We start from the raw sequence: 21017 nt of genomic DNA, 5'->3' as shown, positions 1-21017 counted from the left end.
ATTATTCTTGGTGACCTTGATTTTGGTAGGATCTCTGACTTCAAATTCAGGAATGTAATATTGATGGCAAGATTAGTATTTTCCCTTATTTATCAAAAGTTTTTTTCTTTAAAAAGTATTTAGAAAAGAAAACAAGTATATTCAAGCCAAAAAGACAAATTCTCTAGAAATAGGGGCAGAATACTCATTTAGTGAAATATGAAAAGTCCTGTGTGTGTGGAGAGAGTTTAAAGAAAAGATCAAGGGAGAATCCATCACAAATTCTCCATTAAGAAGACACATTATAGGTTTAATTAATCACAATGATGGATATCTTAACATTAGGCAATAATTGACAGTTTCATAGTAGTGAGAATATAGTCACTCAAAATACAACTTTTCAAGGTCATATTCTGTTTTCTTTTCAGAATCTCATGAAATCTTGAATCACCACACGTAGAACTCAACAGAGAATAATCAGGCAAAAAAATCAGGCAGATTCATCGTTGAAGGTTTAAGTATGTCCTCGGTTGATACTCATAAATTTAAATATAGCAGGTAGACAAGAAATAACACAGATTTGTCAACCATATGTAATAGAATAGTTCAGCTCAACAAGGGGAATTCAGAATTCTCTCGCTGCTGGCTGAGCCTGTGTGTGTCAGCCAACAACATTCACTTAGTCTCAGGTGACAACAGTGCCAGTTAGTTAGCTTTTGTTTACGTTTTGACTACTGATAGACTTAAATTATATTCACATTGTCATGCAGAACAAACACATAGAAAGTCTTGCCTTTGATCTAAATACAGGCACTTCTTTGTTGCAATGATGTTTGAACTGTATATCAGTATAACATGCTTATAATAAGCCAGGCATAAAAAGTAGATTATCTAAATCAGATAATTAAGAACCATCTGATTAATGATAACTTTGGCTTGAAAACAAATTATCCTATCTCAATAGAAACTTAAGTTAGTTTACAAAAAAGCAGCTCTTACCTTTGAGATTGATATAAAATGCCATGGACATCTCTGTAAACGTTTCAATCCTCCTTTGACCTTTTTGAAAGATTTAATTCTGTAGTTGTTAGATTCATGTATATTCTTTGTGTACACTTTTTGAACTGAATAAATGTTATTCTTTTCTGACCATTAACATTTTTCCCTCTTCCTGATTCTTGTAAACTCTTTCCTAACAATGCTCATAAAATGTAGAGAAAATGGTTTCTCTAGTAACCAAAATAACATGTTACTTGTAATTTAAATTGCCTAGGAGTTCATTTCTTGGCAATATGCTGTATGGTAACATGGCTTTTGCTGAAGAGCTCAGTAAATCATCTAGGAGTGCTGGGACTTTCTTTTTTTTTTTTTTTTTTTGAGATTGAGTCTTGCTCTGTCACCCAGGCTGGATGGCAGTGGGGCCATCTCAGCTCACTGCAACTTCTACCTCCTGGGTTCAAGCAGTTCACATCCCTCAGGATCCCAAGTAGCTGGGACTACAGGCGTGTGCTACCACACCAGGTTAATTTTTGTACTTTTGGTAGAGATGGGGTTTCAACATGTTGGCCACACTGGTCTCAAACTTAGATCTTTTTTTTTTCCGAAAACAAATGTTCTTTGATTGGCATGCTCCAGTCACTGGCTCACCACTTAAAGACTTCTAGGTTAGAATTAAGCATGGGCACAACAGCTCAAAGTCAAAACCTACATAGAGAAGATCCTTGCCTTTTTCTCTCCTCTTTTCCTTTCTTTTTTTTTCTACTTCCCATCCATCTCAAAGAGACACCAGTAAGAAATATACATATGCTTATGCTTGCTTGGTGTCCTTGGTTATAAATAGTCCAAACATCAGGAAGCTAAAATCGAGATGATTATATAACTCCTAAAGATGGAAGTTGTCAAGTACATTACACAAAACAAGTTTTAAAAAGCTATTTTAAATACAAGATTCTATCTCCACCAAATTGCCCTCAGATCATCAGGATAATTTAGCATCAAAATCAGCTTGGATAATCATAGGTTAAAGAGCTGCCACTAGCAGCTCATCAGTTCCAAAGCTTTCCAAAAAATCTCGACCAACTTGACACTTTGATCTCATGTGTCAAAAAGTGGTCATCTTTGATCTGTTAGCTTTTAACAGAAGAATTTGCTACTGATGGTGTGGAACCTATAATCATACGGTATTTTTAGAGAAGTGACACACTGAAAAATAATATCATAATTATGTATTTATAAAGTGTTGTTTTTCTACAAACTGGAGGTTTAGCAATGATTGCTGGAACAAATAATTACATTTCTAAAAGAAATAAAAAATGCATGGAGAGAATATCAATCAAATGAGTTAATGAAAAATCATAATCTTATTATCTTAATGAATGCAGTATAGTGTTATAAATGCCTTTACACTTACATCTTCATCACATAGTATGAATGACAAATAGAAAGACCAAAGAATTGGTAAATCACTGTCCCCCTAACAGACTCTGATATGTGAATCCTATGTCCCTTTATCATTTATTACAGATGTGTTTCATTAGCGAGTTCATATATTCTAACAATCCATCCAAAAATATAATTATGGGAAGACAATACCATTGCCATTTTCACAGTCATGTTGTGGTATTTTTAGTGTATTGAATACAGTAATTATTTATTAAAATAACACGCAAAAACAGTAATAAAATACTTATATGTAAAAAATAGCATGGTATGATTTCTACCTAATATTTAATAAAACACATGCAAATTTTCCCTGCATTAACATAGTGGTAAACAATAAATACAAACAGTAGTTAATAGAAGAAAACCAACAAAAGTCTTCATGGATAAAAATTCTTGGCCCTGAAAACTTTAAACTTCAAGGAAAGGCATGCCTCTTAGTGAGCCTGCCTCCTGGGCTGTCAATTCACTGCTCACAAATTACCCTCCTAAAATTCCTTTTCCTAGGAATGCTCCTATAAATGGAATAATGTAATTTTTAAAATGTCAGAGGACAGGAAAGGCCCAGCGCTCCTTTTGATTCCACCAAATTATTGCAAGTGAGCTGGGCATCACTTTACTGGGATAGACAACTGGTACAGGCTAGCAGCAGGTATGGAAGTCGAGATTGATTCTGCAGGACTTTCTCCTTTTTCACCCTTGGAGCATAGAAGCTGAAGATTAAGCCTGTGAGTAACAAAAACAACAAAGTTCAGCTTCCAAGAAAAGGAAGAAGAAATAGAGATGCTGGGGGAGTCCATCTCTTAGTAAGAAATGGTTGTCACTAGCTCAATTTTTCCACCAGTAGAATCACTTGACTGCCTCTCAAGCACTTCAAACTTGACACACCTGAAAAGAAAAGCGCCATTTTCTTTCCCATACCTATTCTCCTCACTCCATAATCTCAATCGTTGCTATTTCCTCCATGACACATTCAGGCACTCAGGCTGGAAGTGTGGGTATTGTCTATAGTTTTATTCTTCCTCATTCCCCATTGGCCACATCCAGTTAATCACCACATCATGAAATTTTTACCCTCCAGACATTTGTCTCTATTCTATTCTGCCTCTTCATCTTCCTCCCTACTGCAACTCCCTAACTCAAGCCTTTGTCTTTTTCCAGGGGAATACTGCGATAGCCTATGACTTCTCTGCTTCTGGCCTTGCTCTTCTTGAATGAGTCTTCCACATTAAACACACACTGGTGTATATCAAACACAAATCTCATATTTATCTTCTCATTAAAGTCTTTAACTTTATCCCATCACGAATGGGATACAGTTCAAGATCTGTTGCTTGGGGTGACAATGTGAGTAATTAAGAAATTTATGGGCAACTTTCAAGCGTTGCTGCTGTCTACTCATCAGGGTGAAGAATGAATAGGCAATTTGCCACTTCTTCCCAGGAGAGACAGCCAGGCCTTTGGTTTAGTATTTTACCGTTTTCTTTGCAGTGTAGAAACAAAAAAGAGCAAGAGATGGAGACTTCTGTGTCCCAAGTAGGAAAAGGGCTGTAGCCCAACCTGGAAAAGATTAGATGGTGTTGTGTTGCTGAGGGCAGTGCTGATAGTTTGCTAGGGTCTGGGGAGAGCATGATATGGTGTGTGTGGTAAGGTGTGGGGAGTGGTATTAGTGGCAGAGACCTGTAACCAACTCTTTGCTGGTTTGGTTGGTGAAGGCAAGTCCTTTGGTAAGGATAACTGAACTGTTGCTTTACATGAGGGAAAGTTGGACATTGGCTGCTGTGGCCTGGGGTTGCAGCCACAAGTATCCATGTCAAGTCTTAGGATAGGGAAAGGATTGTAGAAGAGGATATCCGCGACTTCCTCCCAGAGCATTTGTGGTTGATAGGTGGTCAAGCACATGCCAGAGCATGGTGTAGCTTAAGTACCATGATTAGAAGGATGATTGCTGACAAGGTCTCTCCTTCAATTATTGAACTAGTTTGCTAGGCATATTTTATATCCAAGGTCAAGCAAGAGATTCTCAAGTGATAAATGACTTTTTTTTAAAGTATATATATTTTTTTAACTTTTATTTTAGGTTCAGGGGTGTATGCATAGGTTTGTTATATAGGCAAACTGCATGTCACGGGATTTGTCATACAAATTATTTTGTTACCCATGTAATAAGCATATTACCTGATAGTTTTTTGGTCCTTGCCCTCCTCCCATCCTCTAACCTCAAGAAAGCCCCAGTGTCTGTTGTTCCCTTCTTTGTGGATAAAGGCCTTTTTGATGTCATTAGTGAATGAAGAAAGTTAGTGCTTCATTCCAGCCTCATAAAGTCCTTCATGGTTTACGCTGGGAAACGAGGCTTCCTTATGATCTAGCACTCTCTGCTACTTGAACCTTGTTTCCCAGCCAGGCTGCTATTGAATTAGATTCACTAGGCCAGCGCCTCTCAAACTATCTATAGTGAAGGACAATGTTGCTTTCTAACAACATTTAATCAGCAATAAACAGACATTAACAAAATACAATAATATAGATTGAATGTTACAGCAGTATCAGATTACTATAGCAATTTTTAAAGTTTTATTGTTTCTTTCATATACTGTGCAGTGTCACAATTCTTTTCTTCTTTGTACATGCTATTCCCTGTGCCTGGAAAATCTGTCCTCTCTTCACCTAGGCCACTTTTTTTTTTCTCATTCTGTAAGTCTCAGCTCAAATACCATCTCTAAGAAATTTGTCACTAAACTTCATGGTATTATGTCTGTCTATGATAAACCACTATGTTGTTTATCATCTTATACTAAAATTATTTTTCTTATGTGTTTTTCTTTCCACTTCTATAAGCTCCTTGAGAACTGTAACCATGACAAGCTCTCTTTATATCTGAACTAGTACTTGATGAGGAGTAAGGTCTCAGTCACTTTTTGTTCAACTGAGTCATACGCCTCCATAGATGAGTTTCAAGTTAAGTCAAGAGTTTGTAGCATAGTTCAACTGGTAAACATCTGAATTAGTGCTAATAGGATAACGCTCATGATTGATATTGTTTTGATTATTTTCTCAAAGATCAGCAACCTAAACAACAAACTGCAATTTCATAAGCATGCACTTCATGTTGACAATCTTTCTCAAAAAATAAATCTTACTTCATTAGTGATTTCTTTATGTCTATTCCAATATCAGTCTTTACTTTTTTTCACATTATAATCCTTCTAAAATTAGTGTGTTGGCTTCAGTAATAATAATAATAAAGGACTGAATAGTCACTGAATCCTGAATCTCTCACAACCTAAAATGTAATATATTTTTGATTTTTATAATGAATAATTGACTATTTTGTAGTAATAGTTCATTATAGGCTTCTTTAACACTACTGATAACAATTTATAAACAAAGAATCAGAATGGCCATAAAAGAAAAGATCATTTTGTCTTGATTTTATAGATGTGGAACCCCATGCAGAGCACTATTAAGAAATTCATTCAGGGTTACAGAGTACAATCATGATATACAATTGGCCTTCTGTATCTGCGGGTTCTATGTCCACAAATTCAACCAATGGTGAATTAAAAATATTCGAAACCAGTAAAAATTAACAATACATTTTAAAAAATACAAATAAAAACATAGTATCACAACTAGTTATATAACGTTTACATTGTATTAGGTATTACAGGCAATCTAGAGATGATCTGAAGTACTACATGAGAGACTTTGTGCAGGCTATATGCAAATACTGTATAATTTTATTTATATCAGGGACTTGAGCAACCACAGATTTTGGTATCTCCAGGGCTTTAAATCAATCTTCCTCCTCCATGGATACAGAGAGACAAATGGAAATTTCCTTTTTTAATGATGTTTTCCTTTTAGCTTGTGCTATTTCATTTTAAAATGAAAGAAAAATAATTGGTAAACATGTTAAGCTCTTCTGGAAGTTCACAAAGATACACTTAGATTATCATGGTACATTTAGAAAATTACAGAAATATCAGGGAATTGTACCTTGGAGAAAAACAGAAATGGCTAACAATCACCATTGCTGAAGGTCTGTGGGAACAAACTGTCATAAAAGCTACAGAACTTTCTAACACTACAGTTCTTCACTTGTCTGAAACTCCCTCCACTCTTCAGCCTTCCAAGGTGTCTTGGAACAGAAAGAAGATGAGACCTGCTGGTGAGGGAGCAAGCAGATAGCAGCAGATTCCTCCTTGACAACGGCACAGAGTTGGTCACAGAACAGTTAAATGGCTATCTGTTCAATTCTAAAATTCTTATTTTTCCCATTTAATTTTACATCTTAGACATGTTTTCATGTTATTAAAAATTATTTTGAAAATTATTTGTACTCATCATTTAATGTCATTGGGCAGAGTATAATTTATTTTATAATTTCCATATCATTAAACATTTAAGTTGTTTCTACATGTTTGCTGCCACTCTTGTATATGATTTCATGCTCCCACGAGTTAAGCTTTGCAGAAGGCAAGGTTCATAGCTCATAAATGTGTCACAGTTCCTGTCCGCCCTGCCGAATCACATTAAACATAGTGCTGTGGAGAAAATTGATGATCAATGTATGAAGCAACAAGCATTAAATATATCTAGAATCTTGTTTTGAGATGGAAATTTTTAACATAAGTCATTATTTCTGTATTACTGTTTGCTATTGCATCAGAGTTCAAGACTTTTTAACTTCTTTCCCTAAATCTTCTAGGTTTGATGAATTTGTTTCTATTTATTCTGAATCTCCAAGTTGATATCTAATTTCCAGTTGACAACCTGGACAATAGTCACTCATTGGTTATTAAATTCAAAGTACAGGGATAGAAATATGTTAAAGAAAAAAGTGAGACAGACAGTAGAATTGACAGATGTCAAACTTGTTTTTTCCCATACTTTCTGATCTTTACTCTTTAGAACATTGTTATATAATTCCACAATTACAAAGAGGAGCAACAAAATTTGTTTCGCTCTTCAAATCAAAAGCCTTGAAATCTGAGGCTACGAATAATTTTTATAGTACAAAAATGGAAAGAAATGGGAGTTGAACAAAAATTACTTTTATTAAGTGGTTTGAAGGTTGACACTGTTTCTTGCCTTCTATACACCTTTTCTTTCTTTCTTTTTTTCCAGCTGCAGACTTGCTTTCTCCAAGTTGGACAGTTAGTTACTAATATTTGAGCATTTTGGTAATTTAGAAAACAATCCTTTACTAGCCACTGGGTTGCAAAGCAACCATAGCAGATATGGAAGGAAGCTTTTCATGTATCAGCTAGGGCTGGACAGCTTCTCAAACTTTGCACCTGAAAGTGTCCATTGCATAGAATCAGCAAACTTCCAGATTCCATTTTTTTTTTCTTTCAACCATTTTAGTTCCAAGGGGTACATCTGCAGATTGGTTACATGGGTAATTACATGTCATAATGTTCTGATGTACAGACAATTCTGTCACCCAGGTAATTAGCATAACACCAAATTGGCAGTTTTTCAATACCCACTCTCATCCCCCTCTCCCCCTTAAGTAGGCCCTGGTGTCTACTGTTCCCTTCTTTGTGCCTGTGTGCATTCAGTGCTTGACACTCACTTATAAATAAGAAGATACAGTATTTGGTTTTCTGTTCTTCAGTTACTTCACTTAGAATAATGGACTCCAGGTTCATCCATATTGTTGCAAAGAAAATAATCTGGCTCTCTTATATGGCTGCATAGTATTCCACGGTGTATGTGTATCATATTTTCTTTATTTAGTCCATGGTTGATGGGCATCTAGGTTCATTCCACATCTTTCTTATTGTGAATAGTGCTGTGATGAACATACATGTGCATGTGATTTTATAGTATAACAATTTGTATTCCTTTGGCCTATATCTAGTAATGTGACTGCTGCGTTGAATGGTAGTTCTATTTTAAGTTCTTTGAGAAATCTCCAGACTGCTTCCATAGTGGTTGAAGTAATTTACATTCCCACCAGCAGTGTATGAGCATTCCCTTTTCTCTATAACCTGGCCAGCAACTGTGACTTCTTGACATTTTACTCATTGCATTCTGAATGATATGAGATAGCATCTCACTGTGGTTTTGATTTGCATTTCCCAAATGATTAGTGATAGTGGGCATTTTTGCATATGCTTGTTGGCCCTGTGTATGTTTTCTTTTGCGAAGTGTGTGTTCATGTCCTTTGCCCATTTTTTAATGGGATTGTTTGGTTTTTGCTCAATGATTTGTTTAAGTTCCTTGCAGATTCTGGGTATTATACCTTTGTCAGATGCATAGTTTGTGAATATTTTCTCTAGTTCTGTAAGTCATCTGTTTACTCTGTTGACAGGGGAAGGCAGTCTTGCCTCTTTTCCATAGGGCACTGCAGCATGCTGGAGGTGCACAAACTCCAGGATTCCTAATCCATCCCTAATTTCTGGCTAGAGAGGGATAAAATTCTGATACTGACATGTGTTTGAATGGCACTCCTCTGTCTCTGTCTTCTGCTACTGGCCAGACAAGCACAGCCGGTACCATTTATTCAGCAAGAAATTGCTAAGTGTCTGCAGCACAATGTTAGTAGTTAGACAGTAGACACAGGCCATGAATACAACAAGATTTCTCGCCGTAGACACTTTACCTAAAATGACTACCATTGCGGGCCGGCCAATTCTGGGCATGTATTTATTTATTTTATTTTTTATTGTTTCCTACCAAAGGGTAGATTCTTCTGTATGTTCTATAAAGCATCAGAAACTAATTGTGAAAATACTTAACCTATACTTCTTGTAACAATTAAATGAAAGTCAGAGGAGCATTTCCTTACTCACTGCTAGGAAAGTAAAAGGCAATTCCATACCAACTGGGACAGTTAATTCCAAAGCAGGTTTAACATTGGCCTGAGCTGTTTTACTAAAATAAGAAATGTACCTGCCTTGAGCTGACTCTTGGTCATGACATGGAACATGCTTTTGAGAAATTTCCATTTTTATTGATTCAGAATTATTGTACTAAGATTAATCATTTGTATTAATAATTTTGTCAAGATATCTGGAAGGCTCTGCCGCTTGGCTGGTTACACGGCAAGGAGTATGTCTACATGACCAGCTGAGTTAAAGGTAACCTGGCTGAGACTGAATTCTAGGCCATCTTGTTGAAGGTGTTTTTCCACACCTGGTTTCTGGACCCAGAGAGAAAATGAATTCTGGTAAGGTCCTTATAGAGAGAGGGCAGTTGGACCCTTCACCTAGCATCTCTGAACCCATTTCCCTGAGCCAGCCTATGGCTGTGATACACGTCTTTACTTTAATAAAGTTTCTAGATTTTATCATTTTCCTGCAATAAACTGCAAATTTGCAAGCATCGTCACTTGGAACCTGAGAGTCTTTGTTAGCAACAAAAGCCTGTCTGATTTCCAGTTAGTGTGTGCTTATTGACCTAGGTAGGCTGACTGAGTTTACAAGGAAACATTATCAACAGGCAGAGCAAAGTGTATCATTCCTTCAATAGGCAAGACAATTGGACAAATCGGCTACAAGTACCAAGTCATTCATTTTTTTGGCAATTTTTTTTTTAGAGTTTGTTTTTAGACAAATAGACAATGATGGTTGCACTGACACAAGACATTAACTTTTCAGCTTTTGAAATTCTTTAAAAATAATGTAAGCTGCAGCAGGGTAATTAAACAGATATTAATGAATGTCTCTGTAAATGAAATTGGGAAACTTACATAATTATTGCCTAGGTGTGGGGAGGTTTCCTCAAGCTGTCAGTTCTTGGTTTTTCCTTGTGCAGAGTGCTCACCTGAGAACAGAAGATATGTTTTGATCTATAAGCTCAGAGACGGAGTAAGGATGAAAATAAAGTTTCCTAGCTTGTTTTCTGTTTTTCAAGGACAGTTTTATTTCCCTGCAAGAATATCATTAGAGCCACAGTTTGCCTCTTTGTATTGTCTGGAAATCAGTCACCAAAATATAAGAGATCTTCCCAGCCATCATCTGTTTTCACTCCAAAGTAGCAATATGAAGTCCTTTTGGGCAGGTCAGAGGGGAGTGGGGGCCAGAGATGTAAGCTGGGAGATGATAACATCCGAGAAACCCTGGGGAATAAGTATTGATTTTTGCTTGTTACGTGAGCTAGCTCTGCCTAAGCAAGTCCATATCATATATTTAAAGTGCCATTTTATCAGGACGAGATTCTAGCATCCTTCTGTTTAAATAATTCAGTGAGGGTTTTATGAAAATGAATTTATAGGCCAATATGAACACTTGGGTGAGGTACAGAGCACCACAGGTGCCATTACTCAAAATCCAAGCGTTATTCCACCATCCAATATACAGAGAAATATTAATCTAAAAAGATGGCAAGCTGAGAGGCCCCAAGTAGTTTTTTACATGCCACTGGATTCATGGCCAATGTATTTTGCATTCTGGACACCTTCTGGTAGAATCGAGTATCAACATCAGTCTCACAATATAAAAGAAATATAAATTAAAATCTCCAGCTTTTAGAACAAATCTCATCATTTTGCTCCAAGTTTTTTATCTGCAGTTGTTAGGAAATCTGTTCTCTGGGGACTCTGAGGATGTCACCTGTTACTTGTACCATCATGGCAATAATAAATAGTGCCACAGACCCCTGAGAAGAACCAGTCTGGGACTCCTCTTCAAGAGCTCATTTGGGTCTATGCTCTGAGAGATGTCAGGTGTAGTGCTGTAGTACCCTCAGCTCCTGTTCCAAGGTAATCCTTTGATAACTATTGTTCATTTTGCAAAAGACACAGCACCTGCTTGGAACTCATGGCTATGAAGTATCAGAATGAGAATTAAATAAAATCAATATTGATTCTTCCTCTAGAATCTGCCAGAAGTCATGTAAAACAAGTCATTGAAAATCTTTACAATTCCTACTATTCCTCCTCAAGGTCCGTCTAATTGACATACTAGAAATTTTCTGAAAGATTTAATAATGCTATGATATCAGTAACAAGAATAATGATATTTACAGTAAAGGAAAACAAAACACACACATATCCAGTGGGAAAAAATCCAGAAAGAAATATATCAAATGCCAATAGTGGTTGTATGAAGGTTGCTTCATGGGTAGTTTTAAATTCTTTTTTTTTCTATTTTTCATTATGCATAATGTGGTCAAATATTAAAATGGTAGTTTCAGCCATGAAGAATATTATCAGGCACTAATATCTGTTAATTTGCCAAATTATGAACATATTAAGCTGAGGGAAAGACCACTTACAGTTGAAACAGTCAGGGAAACTTTGGTGGAAACACAGAGAATGAGACAAATATTGACGGGCTGAGGACAGAATATGACTCTACATATGGCTTTATAAATCTATGAATGTTTTGTTCATTTTTACACTTTGGTTCGTTTTTTGTTGTCAATGAACTTTTATTTGTAAAAATAAATAAGCAAAATAAATGACCATGCACTTAATGAGTAATTGATATTAGCATACTAATTAGTATGCTAATGACATGTTAATATGTAATTACCATAAGAATGGGAAGTATACGTGACAAAGTAGAGCAGGAGACTGTGTCTTCCTTCAATAATGCTGGGTTCAGAGAGAGAAAGACAGGAGACAGGAAAGGGAATGAATAAAGTCTGGGAAATATGCATTATTACTTCATATCAAGTGCTTTCAAAACTGAGCTAGAGAAAGCTAGCACAGTATGGAAGGTGTTGCACACATGCTAAGGTGTTTGAACTTAATCTTAGGTTATTACTTATCAGCATCTTCTAAGCAGAGGAATATTCTAATGAATTCAGATCTGATTTTTCCTACTCTAAATGATTCAAAATCAACTGATGCTTTGAAGCTAAGTTTAGTGATTCAATTTTTTCTTCTTCCATAGAGTAACAATTCTAATTTCAAAATTTATATAACCTGACATATTAAAAGTGAAATGATGCATATTAACTTTCTGAGATGATATAAATAAGAATCACGTTTAAAATGCATGCCACACGTACATTTTTTAGTCAATCATGTTGAAGTTTAACCTGACAAGATCACTTACTAAAACCTAGGAGGAGCTTGTATATTCTTATAAAGGACTCCTTGATCTGCCACATTTGATGCTCTTTTTTTTTTTTCCTGAAAGCATCTTCTTCTTGTACCCGAGTGAGCTTTCTCTTCTACATTTAAGAGAGTTCCAAATCTAAACATGTATGAGTTACAATTTCAGCAGAAGATCTTGTTCAACAAAGCACATATTTAAAGGAAGCAGGGAATGTGGATGGATGAACATCAACCGCATTATGTATTCCATGACCTAATTGGAAAAGAGGGATTTGGGGTCAGAGAACTCTCTTCCCAGGAGAAAATGCCCAGAATTTTAACTGTGGCTCACTGAGGCTTCTAGAAAACCAGATGATTTCGCATCCACTGGCATTTTCCCTGAAGGTGGGTTGCTGCAGAGGGCTGTTTCCTTGGAAACACTGTTTATTGGTCAACAGTGTTTGCAAACACTGTTTGCAGCATGGCAAAACATCCAGGGGTTCTACACTGAAGTAATGACAAATTCGAAGATTTTTTTGTGACCACTGAAGCTCAAATTTCATTGTGTTACCCATCTATGTTCATAATGAACAATGTATTTCTTAGGTCTTGAAACAAATAAAGTAAATTGTAACAGTCATCAGTTCTGAGTGGTCAGTGGTCAGATATTTGTTCTATCAATATTTTTTTGTATTTTAAAATTTCTAAAAATTATTATATTGGCAACAGTAGAAAAATTGAGCTAAGCTTGTGAACTTATATCAAATCTAATCATTTAAGTTTTCATTTCTACTTATTTCTTTAGGAAAGATGTCAGCATTTGGCAAGAGAAGTTACATAAAAATAATGTTAGCAACATAACTTCTCTTGAGTATAATGAGCATGTTATTATAAAAACAGATATTTGAATAAATCTTGAAAGGCAGTGGGAAGAGATTTGTTTGCTAATGTTTGGGGAGCCACCAAGTTCTGTTAATGATAGACTTTAATAAAAACTGTGGTAGTACAAGGAGCATTTGGATGACATTGTATTTTAGGTGATAAATTCTGGACTACTGAAGTCTACTCTGAATCATCAATTTCAGTATTGCCCTATCACCAAATATTTTTCATGGTAATCATCTGGGTTGACCTTTGAGAGGTTATTCTGCTAAAAGTAATATAATTTCTAAATAGAAGTTGGCAGAAATAAAAGTACCCGAGATTATATCTTATTATTTTCATGATAATATCTCCCCCTTAGACCTGTGACCTGACAAGTTATTTTTGAAGAAAAGAAAGACAGATGGGCTAAGGGTCTATTTAACAAGGCTGCCATGGTCTATTGCACTTACTGCTATGGTCACTGCAACAGTGGGAGACAGCCTACATGGAATTTTTCCCTAGGCTCTAAAGAAGAGTTGCTATTAAATTTGCAACCAAGAAACACAAGGTTCTCTGGGGGGGGGTCTCCCTGCTGGAAGTCTTGATTCTAGGGTCAGTTTTTCCATTTCTTTGGTAGAAATGGGTGGTAGAAAACTACAGGTGGTCCTGATCCCAGTGCCCTCCTCATAAGGAGAACCAGGAGCTTCTACACAGAGCACTTCCAAATGTATTTAGCACCCTAATTCACCAATTGGAGAGCCAAGGAGACTGCAGAGTGCTTTGAGTATGTGTGATGCCTGCTTTGCAAGCCATAGGCAGGTTCTAAGGATTTTTCTTAATAAATGGTATAGTCATGCTTAGGGTCTCTCATGTGCTTACTCAGGACTGTTCACATTTAGCGTGCTTGACCAATTTTTTTGCCATTTTCCCTGACCTGGTAGAATCGTCCTGGCTACTTATTTAAGACTGGTTTCTCACAGGAGAAAATTGTGCGTATCTTTTAACTACTCTATGGGCAAATTTTACTCCTTTGCTCCTTTCAGATGGTTCCTCCTGAGAGAAAGGACAGTATGGAAATAAAGGAAATGTTTGTATTCAAGAGTGGAAGAGATACAAGAGCAAAGGAGATCTCTCCTAAAAGAAGAGAGCTCATGTGAGGGGTTTCAGCATTCTTGTGCAGGCTTCAGATGTTCTTGCTCTTCAACTCTTCTGTCTGCCTGTTGTCATTTGTTCTAGTTTAAATTTCTGCATGAAATTGAGACCACATTTAGCTTGTGATAGCGTGCTCTTGACTTGAGACAACATTTATAGCTTTCTGTTTTATAAAATTATTTTGAGCCACCAAAAATTTTATAATATAGCTTATCCCCAATATTCAATTGAGGAATTGAATATTGTAAATATATTAATCTAACATGATATTTAAATTAGAGCCACATGGATTTTTTTTTTTTTTTTTTTTTTTAGATTGAGTCTTGCTCTGTCAACCAGGTTGGAGTGCAGTGGAGTAATCTCAGCTCACTGCAGCCTCCGCTTCCCAGGTTCCAGAATTTCTCCAGCCTCAGCATCCTGGGTAGCTGAGATTACAGGCACATGCCATCATGCCTAGCTAATTTTTGTATTTTTAAGTAGAGACAGGGTTTCAACATTTTGGCCAGGCTGGTCTCAAACTCCTGACCTCAGGCAATTGCCCGCCTTGGCCTCCCAAAATGCTGGGATTATAGGTGTGAGTCACTGTGCTCAGCCAGATTATTTTATAAAATTAATAATTGCTTTTAATTGATTTGCTTTTTGATATAAATGGTTTGTCTAATCTACTCAAAACAAAGAAAAATCTGTGCTTTTTAATTTTGAAAAGCTATCTAGTATCAAATTTTTCATTGTTCTTGATACAAATCCTATCTGTATTTTGAGAGACTTTTATAATTTCAGTCAAATGAATATACCTAAGAAACTGGGGAAAAATCACATTACATCAATAGAATATTATATTTTACCTTTTGGAGAAGCTGAATTATATTTATATAAATGATATAAAACATGATTTACATTTTAACTGATGACCAAATTTTTTGCCCTTTTGACCATATGTGACTACATAGCCATTACCAAAAAAGAAACAAAACAACAGCCATAACTTAAAAGCTTTTTAACAAATTTTGTGTTCTTTCTGCCACTCCTGCAGAATAGGAAATGCCTCTAGCCCTCTATACATCCACACATCTACGGAAAGCAACCTCTGAAGGCCACATAGTCCAATAATCTTATCAAAATGGTAAGACTTTTCTTTCCTTCATGGGAGAATTTTACATTTATTGACAATAATTGACTATTTCTAAAGAAGTTAGGCTTTTTGGTTATGTTTCACATGAACAAAATCCAAGGTTATAGTTAGATTCTAAAATAACAAATTTTCATATAATCAACTGCCTGGAAACTTACCAGATTCATGAGAAATAGTCTTAACAGTGAGAAGCTTCACACTCTCTTTATCAGACTGAGGTCTATTTGAAACAGAAAATGTTAAATTAGCACCACAGTAATCAGCATTGTAAGTTCGAAAGCACTGTGACACAATGAAAGTACTGTGGCACATTGTGACACATTGAAAGTACTGTGACACAGAATGATGAAGATACACATGAACACACACACACACACATGCACATATATATACACACACATATATGTTTCTATGAAAAATTTTGTCTTTTTATATACAAATACACATATACTTTTTAGCAATTTTTACTTTTTCTGGAATCAAGCCAATAAATCCCTGTCACTCTTTTATAGTGGTGATTGTCAGATAAATTAAAAATTAGTATAAGTTGTGCGAAACGCTTGTCACAAGGTCCATATTGGACATGTCTCCAATTCTGAATTATAGAGAAAGACATAGAAATGTTTCCAAACCTTTTGGGCTTATACTGAATTCTAGAGATATTCCTTTTCATGAAGTCCTAAGATACTGTAGCACCATATCTGAACTGCCTATTTTAATCAGAGTTCTCTTCTACCTGAAAGAGTTTCAAACCCTAATTCCTTCCTTTGGACATCTCAGGAGTCTCTATTTCTAAGTCATATAAGTTGTAATGTAGCATTATTATTTTAAAGTTTACAACCTTATGAAACATAAAAATGCGTATATAGAAGTAGACCACAAATTCATGTCAACAAGGAAAACAGAATTTGTTTTGACATGAAAAACAATTCATCATGACTCTTTGCAGCACCTTGGCTGTTAGAGTTGCCTGGATGGCTAAAATCTGCTTTGTTCATTAATCAAGTCAAAGTAGAATCACCATCTACTTTAAAGGCACTAAGAACCGGCTCAAGGCAGAGGCACAATTTTCCCTGTGATAAACATATTAAACATTTCACTGAGAAAACGATTTCAAAATTCTAGGTGTTTTTTCTATGCTATTTTCCCTCATAATTATATTCATTCTTCTACTTTTCCATTTCGTATTTTTATTTCCCAATTTATCACATTAAGATTAAGCATGATCATACATTTGGAATTTCTCTGTTAAATGTGGAGAGCTCTGACAAAAAGCCAAAAGTCAATATGTAGTGCTTCTACACTTTAGAAAATAATCCAAAAAAGTATGAGTAGAGTAACAATAATTTTCACTATGGAAATGGTAGGGTCTGGGAAAAAGATGCTATGGGCTTACTTACTGATCATTTCCATTTTCTGCTGTGCCTAGGAGAAAAGAAAGTCAGTATTAGAGTTGCAAAGAAGTTGGCTACCAAAAATCTGAGCCCCCCAACTCCCTCACCTGCTGCCCACTCTTTTCTATGCAGAGATGTTTCTAAGCCATTTTAACATCCTTAAATTTCCCCCCTGGCAAGCCATTTCCTCAGGTATGGTTAATATTTATGCCGGCATTCATGGGATAATCCTAATTAGGTCAACTCCACTAAACTTAGTTCTGGACTAATCTTGATCTTGTAGTTTCATATCACTATGTGGAATTGCTGTTCATTATTGCACAATCTCATGGACAACAGAAAATGTCTGTTTACTTCAGTATCTCTGAAAAAATTCTATTAAAAGTTTTGAAGTTTTTATACCAGATAATTGAATTTTTGACTTTCCTTTATACATTGTTCTTTCCTGGGACACAAATCACTGTGTTTGTGGTGAGTTACAATGTCGATACTATTTCTAATTGCATCTTAAACTCACTGATTCAGCCTCTCAAAAGAGCCCTGCAAAATGTCACAGAGGCTACTGACTGCAACTTATCTTTTCTACTCTTTGCCAGGCTGCTTCAAAACTGTCTGATAGAAAACACCTGGGGTTTAGAGTGGGAACTCAGAATGATTCATTCTGCATAAGGACATGGCCTCTCTAGAGTGAATGTTGGTGATCAAATCTTGCATTAATTTGTGGCCAATCAGGCCGACCGTTTAATGTGATTGCATAAGGTCCCCTTTGCTCTGGTTTTATTCCATAGCTACTTAGCTTACGTTTCTTAGATTTCCTCTCATCTCGAATCTAAATCTTGTCATTGAATATGCCCTTTGAATATAATTCTCCTGGCTTTGGCTATCCTTGTTTTATAAAGACCTTAACCTCCACTAATATTTTGGCTGCTTCTATTTCTGTCGTCTTGGCTAAGACATCTTGTCATAACTTTGATCCCTAGGATCGAACCCATGGCACCATATGCTGCTCATCAATTAGACCTAACCTCATCTTTGCTCCATCACAGCATTTTGTGATTGTTATGTGTCATATACAATATCACCTGTGATGCTAATAGCCCTGTTTTAAAATGTGTTGATTTTTTAAAAAATTATAATATTTGTGGTTACATAGTAGGTGTAGATATTTATGGGATATAAGAGAGATTTTGATAGAGGCATGCAATGTGTAGTAATCACATCATGGAAATGGTGTATTCATCCCCTGAAGCATCCTTTGTGTTACAAACAGTCCAGTTATATTCATTATTTCAAAATGTACCAATAAGTTTATTATCAACTCTAGTCACCCTGTTATGCTATCAAATACTAGGTTTTATCCATACTTTATATATTTTTGTACCCATTAACCATCTCCATTTCCCCTCCATTACCCTTCCCAACTTCCGGTAGTCATCCTCTTACTGTCTAGCTCTAGCTCTATGAGTTCACTTGTTTTGATTTTTTAGCTTTCAGGAATAAGAACATGCAAAGTTTGTCTTTCTGTGCCTGACTTATTTCACTTAACGTAATGACGTCCAGTTCCATCCATGTTGTTGCAATTGACAGGATCTCATTATTTTTCATGGCTGAATGGTACATCACTGTATGTAATAAGTACCACATTTTCTTTATCTATTCATCTGTTGGTAGACACTTCCAAATCTTAGCTATTGTGAACAGTGCTGCAAGAAACATGGGGATGCAGGTATTCGTTTGATATAGTGATTTCCTTTGTTAGGCGTATACACCTATCCACCTAATCCAGCAGTGGGATTGCTGGATCATATCGTAGCTTTATTTCCAGTTTTTTGGGGAACCTCCAGGCTTCTCTCAATAGTGGTTCTATTAATTTACATTTCCACCCACTATGTACAAGGTTTCCCTTTTCTTCACATCCTCTCCAGCAAAGTGTATTCACATTTTTGTATGCCCGTTTTAATATTTTTTTCCCTAAGAAACTATAGCGATAGTCTCATTAGCAGATAGATGCAAGCCAACAGACTACTTTCTGCATACATACCATTCTTATTTGGTTAAAGCTCAGTCCACTGCCAACCTTGTGCAAATAAGCTTAATTTTATACTGAAATCTCTGATTCATGTTGTCTTCCAAAGAGCAGAATGGGTTTACTAATTTCCCGAACTAGATAGTCTCACTCACATGCTTGAAGAGTGATTAACTGCAGGTATTTAATGGTGCTAATTTAATGATAACAGTGCTATAAATTCTGTCTGAGAAACATAGTTAACAATCATCCAAAAGATTTGGCTAATTGTACAATTGCCAAACTTGACTTTAAAATACTCATGTCTTCAGAGTAACTATCCATAGTGGTAGGAATTTTACACATCCATAGAGGCCTCTTAAGTAGAAAATGTCAACTTTTCAAATAATGTATTCTTAAATCTTCCCATGCAAAGTAAATTTTTAGTATAGCATATTTTTACAAATAAATTTAGCACATTAACTTTTTTACCTATTCTATATATGCAACAGGCTTCAATTTGGATAGCTGATTTCTGTAAAAGACAGGATTGGTAGCCCAGAAACTTGCAGAAATTAAACTGATTTATAAAAATGCTGTTTCCCTTTTGAAAACTGAACAAGGAGGCATAGTTCAGACAGTAAGAAGTTTATTCACTGGGAAGGAAAAGGCATTGATTTGTTTTTACTTTTCATCAAGATCTAAAATGAACTCTCCTGCTTTGGTCTCCTAGCTTCTCTTAGTACTGTCACGATCATATTACAACTGTCCCTGCAATGTGTGGTCAGTAGGTGGCTTTAAGGATAGCATTCATTAGTGTCCTGGGGGCACATTGTCCATGAGGTAAACAAAGAATAATACAGCTTATATAACATATAAAAATAATTGCTTTTTATCTTTTAACAGTTTATGAGACTTAGGTAGAGTTTTTTTAGTGAACATATTTAAAATTAAAGTGACAAAAGATAATTGTATTTACTGTAGATTTTAAAATGTAACTCAATATGCATGTAGTAAGGGTCTGCAATATGAACAATATGTGACTTTGACTTGGAGAGGTTGCCTGACTTTCAGTGGAGGGTAGGCACGTGGAGAAGTAAGTATCTATACTATGGTATGATAAATAACATAATCCAAATTGGTAGTATTACAATTAAAGGGACAATTCATTCTGCTTGAAGAAGTGGCGTGTTATAAAAGATACAGTAAATTTGTGTTTGAGTTGAGTCCTGATGGGTAAGTTGGAGATTAGGTGTGTTATGAAAGGTAAGAGGTGTGCTGGATGTTTCAGAAGGAATAGTATAGTTGAGGGCACGAATAATGATACTACATTACACGACCAGGGCCGGGTTGTGAAATAGAAAGGTAATTTGGAATTAAGGAAATGTGACGGCTGAGCTGTGGGAGCTGCAGGGGTATTTAGGTGAAGGTTGACTACAGAAAAGCCAAAGTTCCTGGAACAGAAAAATGTCTGAATAAAGACTAAAAGAAATCAGAATTTAGTTAACAGTAATTTATCAGTATTAGTTCATTCATTGTGACAAACATACCATCTGATCCTAATAAAGGAATAAGGGAAACTAGGTGTGGTGACTCCCTGTACTGTCTTTGCAACTTTCCTGTAACTTTAAATCTATTCTAAAATAGAAAGTATATTCTTAAAAAGAATAAAAAATATAACATGGTCATGGAAGATACTTTCATTGGGTGTGTCTCCAAGGAGGAAAATTAGTTATAGAACTTTTAAGATTATAGGTCCCTGTGCTGAATTCTTAGCAATCCCTCTTTTTATTCTCTGTTACATAGAAATGGAATTAATCTTTACCATAGACAAAGTATGTCATTTTTATGCCCTCTTTATTACCATATTCCCCTGACCACCCACAAAATTTGGGCTACTTTATTAAAAATAATTTGCCCACATTTGATAATATCTACTAATAGTAGTTAATCCGCACTCTGCAATTCACTAGCGTTCAGTGGGTGTCTGTGTCCTTCATCCTTCATTTCTGTGATCAGGAAATAACGACATTTCATTCCTTTCTATAACTCTTC

General features: G+C 35.8%; 1 protein-coding gene across 13 annotated transcripts in view; it reads right to left on the bottom strand.

Annotated features, from left to right (window-relative positions):
* Positions 1-268: 268 nt before the first annotated feature.
* Positions 269-21017, bottom strand: part of EMCN (endomucin) — a 119135-nt gene continuing 98386 nt past the window's right edge. For 3 of the 13 annotated variants that reach the window (XM_078367889.1, XM_078367894.1, XM_078367895.1), the window contains 4 exons: positions 16964-16988; positions 15722-15783; positions 10121-10194; positions 1725-3144 (listed from right to left, as the gene is read on the bottom strand). In XM_078367889.1, coding sequence (XP_078224015.1) covers positions 10160-10194; positions 15722-15783; positions 16964-16988 — 122 coding nt within the window. In that variant the 3' untranslated portion in view covers positions 1725-3144; positions 10121-10159. Of the gene's footprint in view, positions 6966-7785; positions 7804-10120; positions 10195-11906; positions 11969-15721; positions 15784-16963; positions 16989-21017 lie in introns of those variants that run through there. The other 10 variants (XM_078367884.1, XM_078367888.1, XM_078367890.1 and 7 more) reach the window with 7 other exon arrangements.

This window comes from Callithrix jacchus, chromosome 3 (assembly GCF_049354715.1).
Source record: "Callithrix jacchus isolate 240 chromosome 3, calJac240_pri, whole genome shotgun sequence".
Classification (NCBI taxonomy): Eukaryota; Metazoa; Chordata; class Mammalia; order Primates; family Cebidae; genus Callithrix; species Callithrix jacchus.
The sequence above is the reverse complement of the archived record's forward strand: the minus strand, read 5'-3'. Positions and strand labels throughout refer to the sequence as shown.